The 13189-nt window shown below is 40.6% G+C and overlaps 1 protein-coding gene across 1 annotated transcript in view; it reads right to left on the bottom strand.

Annotated features, from left to right (window-relative positions):
- EYS (EGF-like photoreceptor maintenance factor) overlaps window positions 1-13189 on the bottom strand; it is a 670725-nt gene that overhangs the window by 96529 nt on the left and 561007 nt on the right. Inside the window, exons 21-22 of the mRNA XM_089530993.1 lie at window positions 10143-10251; window positions 9085-9305 (exon numbers count right to left, since the gene is read on the bottom strand). Of these exons, the coding sequence (XP_089387119.1) occupies window positions 9085-9305; window positions 10143-10251 (330 nt within the window). The remainder of the gene's footprint in view (window positions 1-9084; window positions 9306-10142; window positions 10252-13189) is intronic.

Below are 13189 nucleotides of genomic sequence, written 5' to 3'. Positions count from 1 at the left end.
AATCCGGAAGCTGCACCAAAGCTTTACTCCAGTACTTAGGAATGTAGTGTGGCTTTGGCGTGACTTCCGGACTCTTAGGACCCATGCATCATTTAAAATAGCATACCTCCAACGAGGCCCGAAGCAGCTTTATTTTGGCAGTCTGTAACAGGCCTTAAACTTAATTTCCAAATGATGGAAGTATATGGAAGACAATCTTAGGCTGATAATTGGGCAAATAAAAATGGATAATGTTCTGCCTTTAGAGAGTATTTCTGCTGTTTATCCTCCCAAATACGTTCTGCTCCAAAAGAGATCCACATTCTCATACGAAGAGATCCCTCAGGCATAGCAATATACACAGGGCTGGTACTTTCCCCACCTAATTTGAAAGGTTCTTTCCTCTTACGTTGTTGTACAATTAAGCTCAATTAAGTCCCAAACAAACAGACATGCCAGTGAAAGTTTTCCATTGGAAATGTCAGAGACATGCAGTTTGCAGATTCCCAAATGTATTCCCAAGTATATTCAAAGGCAATCTAAATCATGACTTACAGTCTGCCTGATTTTGTTGCTATGTGCCAACTTACAGTGACTCTAATAATGGGATTTTCTTGGCAAGGTTTAAACAGAATAGGTTTGTCACTGCAAACCTAAAGTTAAGGGAGTGTGACTTGCCCAAGGTCGTGCAATGGGTTTCCATAACTGAGTAAGGATTTGAACCCTGGTCTCCTAGAGTCCAATCCATTACTTGGCTATTTGGGCCTGATGTATATGTTGGGTTAAATGTCCCTTTAAGGAAATTTAAAAATAATTATATGGCTGTAAATGGGGAAACACCAGGTGCCAATCCTTTGTAATTAGTTATGTATATAAAGACTCTGAACTATAGAGCAGCTGTGGGTTGAGGATAATGGATTGGAGAAAGGAGTTGGTTTGGTGAGTTTGGATTGTAAATAGACAGTATATGTCACAGATTTTGTTGTACATATTGCAACTGATAAAGATAAAAGCCTCTAAGGACTTTGGAAGAAGTCAATCCTGTCTGTGCCTTATTTCAGGTTGGTCAGTGCTGCTTGACAAATTCTGCACACTGGGTTGTGCTTCTGCACTCTGCTGTTTGTGAGCTACTGTTGAGGTCAAATACCCCAGACAGTGCTGAATGTTGGAACCTCTGTTTGGGCCTAGTTTGTTATTGTCATTACACACCTGTAGTACACAGAGGGGAGTCAACAGTATACTGTATTAAAAGGAATTCATGGAGGTTTAGGGGTTTTTTGTGTACACATTCATGATCCAGAAGGCTTTGGCTGTTGGGGCTATGGAATACAGACATGAAAGACACTCTTATCAATAGGTTTATCATCTGTTTTATGGGACTGAATAGGTAGAGCATGCTTGCTTTGAATGAGTAATCTTGTTAATGTGGGAGATACCATGAATTGTCATTCAAAATTTAACCTTTTCAAACTCAGAGTGGGGTGTATTCTGTTGTGCTCCTCAGACATATTTCACTTTTTAAATTTGGTTTTAATCTGAAACCAATAAATGTATCTCATATAGTATGTAATTCAATAGTATACTTCCCCCCCTCAGAAACAAATGCCACAGAGATCATTGAGGCATACTTCCTAGTAAACTTACTTAGGATGGAAGCCCAGGATATTTTATGTTAGTCACAGTCAGGTAATTTTTTTCCTGTCCCTGTAAATATTGCAAAGGTTAACTCTGCCTGATAACCTGCAAAAATAGCTTTGTTGAAATGGCAAGACAGGCCAATCAATTTAAATCAGGGCTTATCCAAACAATCAGTTCACAGAATGGTTTTGGCCTTTTGCAGAATAATCTTGCAAGTCTTGAAGTAAATGAGATGCGAGCATTATCCATTTTACATGTGATAGAATCTCTTGGGACAGGGATGGTGGGGAGAGAGAAAATAGCCATGCTCTGCAACTTTTTTGGAGTGTGTAGATATGCATGAGTGGAAGAGGTTTTAGTCTTCAAAGAGAAGAGTCTGAAACTCTCTTTCAAGGCAGAGTTTGAAGGATCCCTTTAATGTTTCACCTCAGGAGCAAATGCAGCTAGAGATTCAAAGCTCACAATTGCTCCATTAGCTGAGAGGGAACAGTAAGGATCTCAAAACAATATGTAGTGTTCAGTGAAGCTGTCAAGGGAACTAAGAACTTTACCCAAACTAATTCTGAGTCAAGCCCAATGATGAGTTGCTGTCAAAGGAACTAAGAACTTTGCCCAAGCTAATTCTGAGTCAAGACTAAAGCCTTCCCAAGTGCTGTTTCACATTGCAATTGACACAGTCTACCATAGAAACATAAAGAATTGTCATACATTTTCCTCAGCACATTGAGATGCCTAGTTGAGGAAATAGTCAACTGGTATAATATCAGGACTATTTGGGGGAAAATGGGAAAAACAGGGCGTTTGTGTACACAGAACATACAATTTCTGCACAAATTGTTATTTTTAGTCTTGCATACATATATTTAAAATACTTTTTCCAAGTCCCATCATGCGATTTAAAAAAACCCCAATTCTTATAATGTCACCAAGTAGGGAAAACAGTTTTGAAATTATTTCTTCATGTAGGAATGGAATGTGTCGGTGTATATTGTGTACCTTCAAGTCATTTTTGACTTATGACAACCCTAAGATTCCCTATCGTGATGTTTTCTTGGCAAGATTTGTTCAGATGAGGTTTGCCATTGCCTTTCCCTGAGGCTGAGAGCATGTGACTTTTTCAAGGTCACCAGAGGGTTTCATAGCCAAATGGGAGTCAAACCCTGGTCTCCAGAGTTGTAGTCCAATGTTCAAACACAATGGCTGGTTATAGACCGCCCATTTGGGGCGGTCTGCACCCGCCCCTTTCCCCGGTGTATTGGGGCCTTAGCGTGCAGAGCGGCAGCCGCTGAGGCCCCGATCTGCCGCTTTTCAGGCAGCGGGGAAGCAGCAAAACGCCGCTTCCCCGCAGCCTGAAAAGGGGTGTCCCTGGGGCTTCAAGCCCCAAGGACACCCCGCGGCGGCGGGGAGAAGGAGAAAGGCCCCTTTCTCCATTGCTTCGCTAGGCGCAGCCGTCTGAATGCTGCGCCCAGCGAAGCAAAGCGCTGCCGCAAACCAGGAAGGAGCTCCGAAACGGAGCTCCTTCCTGGTCCGAGGAAAGGGCGCCCTAGGCGCCCTGGCACGGACTGACAATGTCATGTCCGCGTCGCCCCGTGTAGAGGCAGCGCGGTCGTGACGTCGTCATGGCGGCCCCCTTGTGGAAGGGGAGCCGCCATTTTGTACGGACTCAGTCTGTACTAGGGTTAGGGGGGTGCGGAAGCACTGCACCTTCCTAACCCTAGTACGGACTGAGTCCGTACTTTAATGGCGGTTTGTAACCCGCCAAAGTCACACTGGCTCTATGGGATAAGAAAAGATTTACCTCCCTACCTACCATGTTTCCTTCCCCCTGCTATCTAGCTGCTTTCCACCAATTTTTTTCTTGGGAGCAACAGCAAGGAGATATCATGATGTTGGGTGGGGTGGTGGACCTTTAGAACTGAGTGACTGAATCACCGAGAATCTATGCCTGCCAGGATCCTTTGACTAGAAATGTCAAGGTCCATGGGCATTACATATATTTTTGATCACCATGATCTTTGAGTCTATCCTGTTGGGAGCACATGCACAATGTTCAGGACTACCAGGGACGCATAGGATGTTGTTTCCATGGCCTTTGGCATTTTCAGCACTTCATTGAGGTCACACAGCCACTTGCAAATTCCACCCCCAACTGCCTCTATCACAAGGTAAATTTAAATGAGAATCCTGGGACCAGGAATTGGCAGCAGAAACCTCCCCTGAGCTTGATCTGAATTGCACAGAATTTAAATTAGTTGACTACGATCTAATGTGAATCAGGCCTATATTAACTTGTGGATCTTTGGCACATTCCAAACTGAGTCCACCAAAGTTTGTCCATCACAAATTGTGATTTGGATGCTGGAAAAGTGACATCTCACTTCCTTATACTCCCTTCTCCCCAAGGACGAAGATGTTCCAAGAACAGCTGCTGCACGGTCAGTTTTCTCCTAGAAGGAGAGAGTATTGGAGACTAAACAGTGGTTTTTGAAGTATCTGCATATTTACAAATATGATAGATGTGCATGGCGGAAAGGGCAATCTTTAAAGCTGTAGCATCTTCTTGAAATGGCTATTACCTTATCAAAAAAATAAATAAATGAAGAGTGTCTTTGAAGATGCTACACATTTGTTGTGCAATGAATTGATTCTCTGGAAAAGCTTTCAGTATAAAAGCACTTGAAGCACTGAACATGTTTCAACTCTGCAGAGAATGGGCATCTATATCACTGATTCTGATCTTAAGTGATAGATATATTATTACCTTCTTTCTTGTTTAAAAATTGCTATCACTTTTGTATGAAGGCTGCACTTGGAATGTCACTAATTCATCCTTGGGAAACTAGCCTTCTTGAAGATTTTGATAAGGATATCATTTTTGGTATCTGAAATCTGTAGATAACCTACCGTATTATCTATTGAAATTTCATTGCTAATTGATTTTTTCATCTTAATTAATTGATTAACATTAATGGAGCCATCTGTGCCCCACTACATGATGAATAACAATAGTAATTGCTGTGAGAATCATTTAGGATGTTGAAAGCACACTCATGTACGGACATAATTAACTTTCTGGTTGTACTGAGCACTAAGAAAACTAAGCTCATGTATGTTTACATTTTGATGAGCCTTTAAGCAGTCATAAATAAATCTGTTCATCAGCTACTAGCACAGTTGTTTTAACACCAACAGTGGCTTAGTAATTTTACTAGCTGTTTTCAAAATGCTCATGTCTTGCTTTAATTACTGCAAAACCCAGATTAAATGGTGGACTGTGCATTGTGTGCCTTCAAGTCATTTCCAACTTATGAGTACCTCCTCTAAATAAATCTTGCCAAGAAAAAAAAACCCCATGATAGGTTCACCTTAGGGTCTATTAAATTATAATCTTTTACTGCCTGGGGAAGAACCTCCACATGGTAAGAATCCCTGGAGATTTCATCCCTTATGCTTGAAAACAGCTCACCACAGGAAAAATTTACTTAACACAGAGCAGCTTAGAAGCATGTCAACCCTGAGAGTATTGTCCATTTTGTACTGACATTTCATGGATTGTGTAATCACAGACTGCTCAGAGCCAATACACCCTGGCTTGCAATCTTGGTTTGGAGGGTTCTAAGCTAAACTTAAAATTTGCCAGTGTGAGTGTAACTGCAAATTTTCTTTTTATCACAAACTAGGAAACAATGCATGAAACGGGACAGAAAGCTGGAGGAGGGAAGAAAGTGAGCACGCAGCTTGTTCCAAGGGCATCAAACCAAGTCTTGGCACTTACATGGGAACAAATCCATACAGAATGAATTTACAATCGTTTAGGTAACACTTATATCAAATTTTTCATTTTCAGAGGTAAGAGCTGCTTCCAAATGGCAGAAATAATCCAGTTTTACACCACTTTAACTGCCATGGCTCAATGCTATGGGATTCTGGGAATTGTAGCTTGGTGAGACATTTAGCCTTCTCTGTCAAAGAGCTCTGGTGCCAAAATAAGCTACAGTTTCCAGAATTCCATAGCACTGAGCCATGGCAGTTAAAGTGATGTTGAACTGGATTATTTCTGAAGTGTGAATGCAGGCAAGAATCCTTAGGGGTAGCAAGCTGCCTAAACAAAGATAAGAAGCTGGGTTTCTTATCCAAGTCAGTGAAGTATAGTCTCCTGCCCTATGTGGGTGCCAACTCCTCAACCAATAAGAACCATGTGAGGGTAGAAGTATGTTGCACTCATTGGTCCTGCCTCTTCCATTTTGTTCTGTTGCTTGCCTCCAACCTGTTCAAAGGAAAAGGCTGAGGTGGAGAGCCAGCTCAACAAGGCAGGTTATTTGTGCTGTTTAGAAGTCTTATTACACTGGGTTCTAAACTGGAATGGGATTGCCTCCCTCTTCTCCCCAAAGACATGGAAAGAAGCATGGAGGATAATGCAGAACAGAGTGGCCTAAGACCATGCTAGTTTAGAAATTCTGAGAGTGATCATCACAGAAAGTAACTTTCTCATGTTTTGATGCTGAACAACAGGAACATAATAGAAAGGGCACAAGGCATGAATCTAACTGCAAAAGGATGTTCACACACAGAGACCTACTAGCTAATCTGTAGGAAGACTTTCCCCCCTTCTACTGAATCAGCACCTGCTGCATTGAGGCAATACTACTTGTCATGGGGAGGTTCCTGATGATGTGACCAATTTTCAGGCCAGGGTCAGATCATCCCAGGATCAGATAATCCTGATATGGAACCTTTCTGCCCCATTCCATCCCATTCCATGTCAGGTACTGGATCACTGGTAAGGGTACTGTCAAATTTGTAAATCTGTAGCCCCCTTCACACATTAATATTAAGAAGGGGGCATCAAACACATACAAGGGAGCAAAGCAAGCTTCCCCATTGCTTCAGTTTAAGATTTTGGAGCTCCTGGCAGTGGCGGCTTCTGTATAAATAGGTGCTGAACCCACCCCAGGCTTAAATATGAACTTTCCAGGAACCATAGTTTTTTGTGGTTTTTTGGGGCTATGTGGCCATGTTCTAGAAGAGTTTCTTCCTGACGTTTCGCCATCATCTGTGGCTGAAGATGCCAGCCACAGATGCTGGCGAAACATCACGAAGAAACTCTTCTAGAACATGGCCACATAGCCCAAAAAACCCCCACAAAAAACTCTGGATGCTGGCCATGAAAGACTTCAACTTCACTTTCCAGGAACCATTGAAAGTTTACCTAACACAGGTTCAAGATTTTGGATTGCTCCTCTAAAGTTCGGATGAAAACCCAGAATGAATTTAACAATGCATTGACAGTGAAGCCAGCAGCAGCCTCTGGCTCAATGGCTAAACAACCCAGGGGCTATTCCCTCTGAGCACACAGAGCCCCACACAAACACACGAACAGTGCAATTCTAGATTTAGCTACTTAAAACTAAGCCCCAATGACCTGGACTTTCTTCCAGTGCAAGGCTGCATATACTATAGCATTGCAGCCTAGGTTATTTTAACTTCCCCAAGCTTTCCTTGGTTACATTGATCTTTTGGGATTCCTTTTCCCTCCTTTCAGTGTGCTCTGATGGGAACTGAAGGTTAGACGCCACACTGCATTAATAACTAAACATCTACTTTAGTGTAGTGGTTTAACTGCTGAACTAGGACTTCAAAGATCAGAGTTCAAATCACCATTCAGTCATAGAAACCCACTGGTCAAGTCACACACTCCCAGCTTTGGAAGAAAGCAATACCAAACCTCCTCTAAACAAGAAAGCCACATGAAAGGGTTGCCATAAGTCAGAGCTGACTTTGAAGGTACATAACAACATGCTATCTTTCCTAATTTCTCTTTTACTCTGCTGTACAGGGACCAAAACAGAGAAGGGCTACTGTACACAGGGAGGTGGTCTTAATCCGTCAGTCAGCCTAGAAATTCAATTTGTCAATCCCAACAAGCAAAAGTTAAAGGACAGAAAAACCTCCTTGGATCTCAGTGTACTCCTCAGTTTTACATTTTTGTACTGGGAGAGGAATCTCTCAATGTAAGAACGGGATGCTCATGTATTTTTAAAGCAACTTGGAAAGCAGGTCGAAACTTTCACTTTAGGTCATCCAGAGCCACTGTGTTCCTGTGCCAGTGCTAAGAGGCTTATAATTTTTCTTTTTGTCCTCTGCTTCTGGTGAAGCAAAATATTAGAGCTTTTCAGTGCTACACTTTATCCCCCAGTAGTCATATCATAAACTATGGGATGGAAAAAAATTGAGTTTTTAAGCACGTGGTTTAATTGCTTATTTAACACCCTGTGGTTTCTTAGAGATGACGTCTCCAGGAAGGTTTTCTGACACCCAGTGTCACCAAGCAATGGAGCAAAGGTCCATTAAAAATGGAACTAACTAGTTTAAGTTAAATGACACTGGAAATATTTTTAAAATGACTCTGGACTATTTTAAATTTAGTAGTGTAATCAAAATGTTGATTTCATTGATTTTACAACAATGATGATTAAACAAATCTCTCTCTCTCCCTCTCTCTCTCCCTCTCTCTCTCCCTCTCTCTCTGTGCATGCACAAACAAATTAACAGCCTGGCATACTAAAATCTTTAGAAACCTTAACTATTTTAAATGTATTTTCTCACAGTGATTTGTAAAAAAAAAAAAAAAAAAAAAAAGAAAGAAAGAATCCCTTTGTGTTTGAGACAAACAGAAAGTTATCAGGTTCACTGCATAGTACTGCTGTAATTGCTGTACTCAGCAATTCCCGCCTGGCATCATGTGGACTGGGATTAACCCTAATCTCCTATGAAGTGGATTTATCATTGTGTATATGAATAAAAGAACAGCTCATGTTCAATAATGGTAGAAGCATCTTAAGTGAACTCCTTGATTTCAGCTCCATTGGGAATGAAGGAAACGAGAGTCAGTTCCTTCTCTTTATTACTTCAGAAGGCTCAGACTTCTGAAATGCCTCTCACTCAGTCTGGCTGCAGCAAATGGAGAGGTGAGATGTTTCATTTGATCACATCTGCTGGGAGACCAGCTCTTCTGTCAGGCTTGTCCCTCCATCAGCTATCACTCAGTAGTAGTCATTCCATGATGCTAGGGGAGCTGGAAAGAAAGAATCCTTTGACAGGTCAACTGAGAGACCACAGTTTTGGGTACTTCTTTTCTAGAACTGTTTTCTTTGCATCTGGTTGACATGACAAACTTTGTATCTAAGGACTAATATTTGTGTTTTCCTCTTTCCTCCTCATCCCTTCTTTCCTTTTGCACCCTCTCTTTTAGATTGCAAGCCTGTGAGCAGGTATTGCACCTTTTTTTGTTTGTTAAGGACTCCTACGTTGTCAAATAAGTGGTATAAAAAATTCAAAGAAAGGTATTCAGTTTGTTGCAGAGTAGCTAATAAAAAAATCAATCAATAATTGCCTACCTATAGTTATTTTATGAAGGAAATCAGTCAGGCAAGGAAGACATTTTGAAAATGAAAAGTTGAAGACTACCTTGTGCAAGTGCCACCATTGCGGCATGGATGATAGTCACAAACAGGAACGTTGCAGTTCTCAATGTTCTGTCCTCCCAAAGCCTCATCAATGATGGACAGTTCTTTGTCATTCACTTGGAACTCCCTTATGCAGCCTCTGAAGCCATAAATCTGGCCAGAGTGAGGGTGAATCTTAACACGAGGAGGGACATTTCCAAGGAATACTGGCCCAAAACGAACCTGAAATAATCATTTAAAAAAAATCAATTGCAACTATTGATATAGGGGGGTACTGAAGAGGGAAAATGAGGGAAATGCACACAGAAACCAATACTGTCAATCAGCCCTGCAGCTTACTCTAATACATGGATATTGAGCTAAGGGGTAAAACCTTCATGCATAGCATATCCTGGGTGGAATTACTAAGGCAGTTACAAATATATAATGAACATTGTTCCATAGTTATGTAGTGTTTCCTAGCCAGGTCCACCAGTCTCCATTTATCAGGCAGTAGCTGCTGCAATTGAGAGACGGACGTTCCCACATCCTCCCGTAAGCTATCTCTGATGCTATAGCCAGATGTAGTTCCCTATCACAATCCTTTCTTGCGTCAGAAATCACTCACATGAGGGAAGTTGGAAAATCAGTAAATGGGGACTGGGGGACATGTATCCCCTAAACTAGAGAATACATAGAGATTGTGAATATGAAACATTCACAAATGCATAACACTAACACAATTGTAACTGCCTCAGTGAATTCCAGCACTTGTGTTTCAGTCCATGGGATATATGGATGGAAGAAGGAAACACTGTAATCACTATTAAACCATTTCTATTTCCATATACCCACCAGGAGATTTGCCCCCACACATTCCTTTGAAATCAATCAAAGTTATGCAGAAGCAATAGTGTTAATTTCAGTGCAAAATTCCTAAGTGACCAGGAGATTTAACAGGTTTCATTTCAATTAATTACAAAAAAAGTGAAGGTAGTAAATTATGCTTCCAGTGCCTTATGAGAGACATTAAAATAGATACGCTAACATTAAAGTTCAGGTTCTGCTTTGTATGCTCACCTGAGTCAGCTGATGTTGCAGAGAGATTTCCTGACGTACAGGAGAATTTTCACTTGCAGTCATTTCAATCAGGCAATAACCTTCAGGATTGCCAAAAGGCAGTACATATCTGGAAGGAAGCACAAGAACCCGTGATTATTTAAGATGACATTAGGCAATGTTATAAAAACATGATGTTGGCATGAGAGTTTTACTCTGGAAGAAAAGCCTGGTTCAGGCAGATTAGAGTCCCGATATAAATCTCTGTGAGAGAATTTAGGATTGTTAGTTGACTCACAATTCATAGGAAAATTGATAGACAAACCATGTATGAATCAACGCCAAAGCTTGAGTTCTATATATGTGGACATTAGATAGGCTGCTTCTACACTAGAGAAATAATCTAATTTAATACCACTGTCATGGCTCCATTCTCTTAAATTCTGGGAATTGTAGATTTTTGTGGCATCAGAGCTTTCTGACAGAGAAGTCTAAATGTCGTGCAAAACTACAATTCCCAGAATTCCATAGCATTGAGCCATGGCAGTTAAAGTGGTGTCAGACTGGATTACTGTTTATGTAGAGGCAACTACAGTAAAACTGAGCCATTAGTACTTTCACATGAATCCTACTGTCTGTCCACTGGTGTCCCAACTGTAAGGTAGATGAAGTGGGTCACACTCTTGGAAAGAACAATGTGGAAGGTAAGCAAGCTATGTGGACTTCTAGAAGAAAACCAAAGATTTTCCCCCTTTTTAAAAAGTTTCCTGTTATTTGTTGTTGCTGATGTTGTTATTATTGCTTGTTCTTAAAGCATTCAGAATGCACATAGGATAAAAGAGTATGGCTGTAAGAAATTTTACAGGTGTAAGCAGATACTGATAAGCTGTTAAGTGTGCACTGTCGCTGATATAAACTTTCCCTTGTGTAGGTGATTGTTGAACAAGTACCATCAGCCTTAAATGATAGTGAACTTTATAGAGAGACATCTCCCTTTCCCTGGACTACAAAGGAAATAAAAATGGAAAGCAAAATAAGAGGCAATACCTCTGAGCATCAAGATTACACTGCGATAGACTTATCACAACTCATGAAGGATGCTGTTAATGTATACTCTGGTACTGAGCTTCAGAGATAAAGAAGGAGACAAGGTTAAGCAAACACATAATATAAACACCAGGAATGTTCAATAAACTGTAGAGAATTCTTTGGGGCTTTTCCAATGTGATAAAATCGGTAAGGAAATGCTATACACATTATCAACAATACAACCCCTCTCCCAAAGGATGGCATTCACATAATTGTTTTTAAATTATTATTTTCGGAGGGGAAAAATCAAGAGTGCTAATTATTATTTCAGTGGTTGTCAAATGCAAGAAGATAATGGCTAAGAGCTTAATTAAAATGAGCACTCAATTCTGTGAAAGCATTCTTTCTCGCCATGCTTCATTTTGAAATCCCACTTAACATTTGCGCCTGGCAACCTAATGGTAACATTTGTACCCCAATCAAGAGATCCATCTGTGCTCAGATGTGCTCACGCATGAATCTCTTGCATGCTTAGGGAGAGAACTAGGCTGCATGAGGCAGGAATAATATCAAACATGTTTGTTGTGGCTGTTTACGACTTACGGCGACCCTAACCTAGCATGGGGTTTTCTTGGCAGAGTTGTTCAGAGGTTTGCCGTTGCATTCCCCTGAGGTTGAGAGGATGTGACTTGCCCAAGATCACCAAGTGAGTTTCATGGCCAAGCTGGGAATTGATCCCTTGTCTCCTGTGTTGTGGTCCAACACTCAAATCACTATGCCATGCTGAGCCATCAAACCTATTCCTCATTAATAGAAAGAGGGGAGGGGAATGACAAACAGGTAGGGCAGGAGTGGGAAACTTGTGGCCTTTTACTTTTTTACGGGGGGGGGGGGAATCTGTGAAATATTTTCACAAGGGCCATGGTAGCTGGGGAGCTGTAGTCTAGAAAGGAATTTTCTAAGTACTGCACACAATACTGTATACAGTAACTGGCTTTGTCTTCTATGAGGGAGCCTTCAAGGCCAATGTGTTACTAGGTGGTTGGTAGACATTATGCACATGATTCAATGCTTCACTGAAAATCCAAATGGTTTTGCAAGCCTATCGGCTCCCACAGACAGATTCCCTAGAACAAAGTTGCTACTACTAGTTTTGTTATTGTGTGCCTCCAAGTCATTTTTGATTTGACCTAAGGCAAATCTATCATAAGGTTTTCTTGGTAAGTTTCTTCAGAGGGGGTTTGCCATTGCCATCCTCTTAGGCTGGGAGTATAACTTGCTCAAGTGAGTTTTTGTGCTTGAGCAGGGAATCAAACCCTGATCTCCAGAGTTGAAGTCCAGTGCTCAAACCACTACAGCATACTGGATCTTAGATATATATTTATATTTATTATGATTAGTAATGCATGTGAACTTGCAATTGATTACAGCTATATGAAGATCAGTATTACAGGGCACACTGCAAACTTACAAAAAAAGTTCACTTAACAGTGTATAAGTATTTGTGCATATCATGTCTGCAACTGATGTGGAAATATTTTCTTTACAATAAAAAAAAAAACCAAAAAAATTAATTTCCCAATTAAAAATAGGCCAGGGTTTTTGCATATAAACTCAGCAGACAGATTCACACATTGAAGGTTTTTTTGCAATAACATGTCCAGCAGATCCAATTAGAAAAGAATGGGGAAAAAACACCTGAGGTTATTGCCTCAAGACATTCCAAAGCTGTATTTTTCATAATTAACATTATACCATAAGATACTGACTTGACCCTATGTTAAAAACAGCAATGATGACAAGGCTTAATCAACTACTACTTCAAATCTCCACAGTGGTAGTCACAGAAAACCTACAGCTTTCAAAGGATGATGGTATTAACACGTTAAGTCTAGGATTTCCATGTTATGGGTCTAATCAAAAATCATTTTTATGTATTTAATTTTCTTGGTATTTTATTTATATGCTCCCTTTATCCAGGAATGGGACTCAAGGTCCTCACAGATAAAAAGAAAAGGAAATAGTTATGGTACAGGTTC

The sequence above is a fragment of the Sceloporus occidentalis genome, unplaced genomic scaffold (assembly GCF_023333645.1).
Source record: "Sceloporus occidentalis isolate IW3139 unplaced genomic scaffold, rSceOcc1.0.p SCAF_6, whole genome shotgun sequence".
NCBI lineage: Eukaryota > Metazoa > Chordata > Lepidosauria > Squamata > Phrynosomatidae > Sceloporus > Sceloporus occidentalis.
The sequence above is the reverse complement of the archived record's forward strand: the minus strand, read 5'-3'. Positions and strand labels throughout refer to the sequence as shown.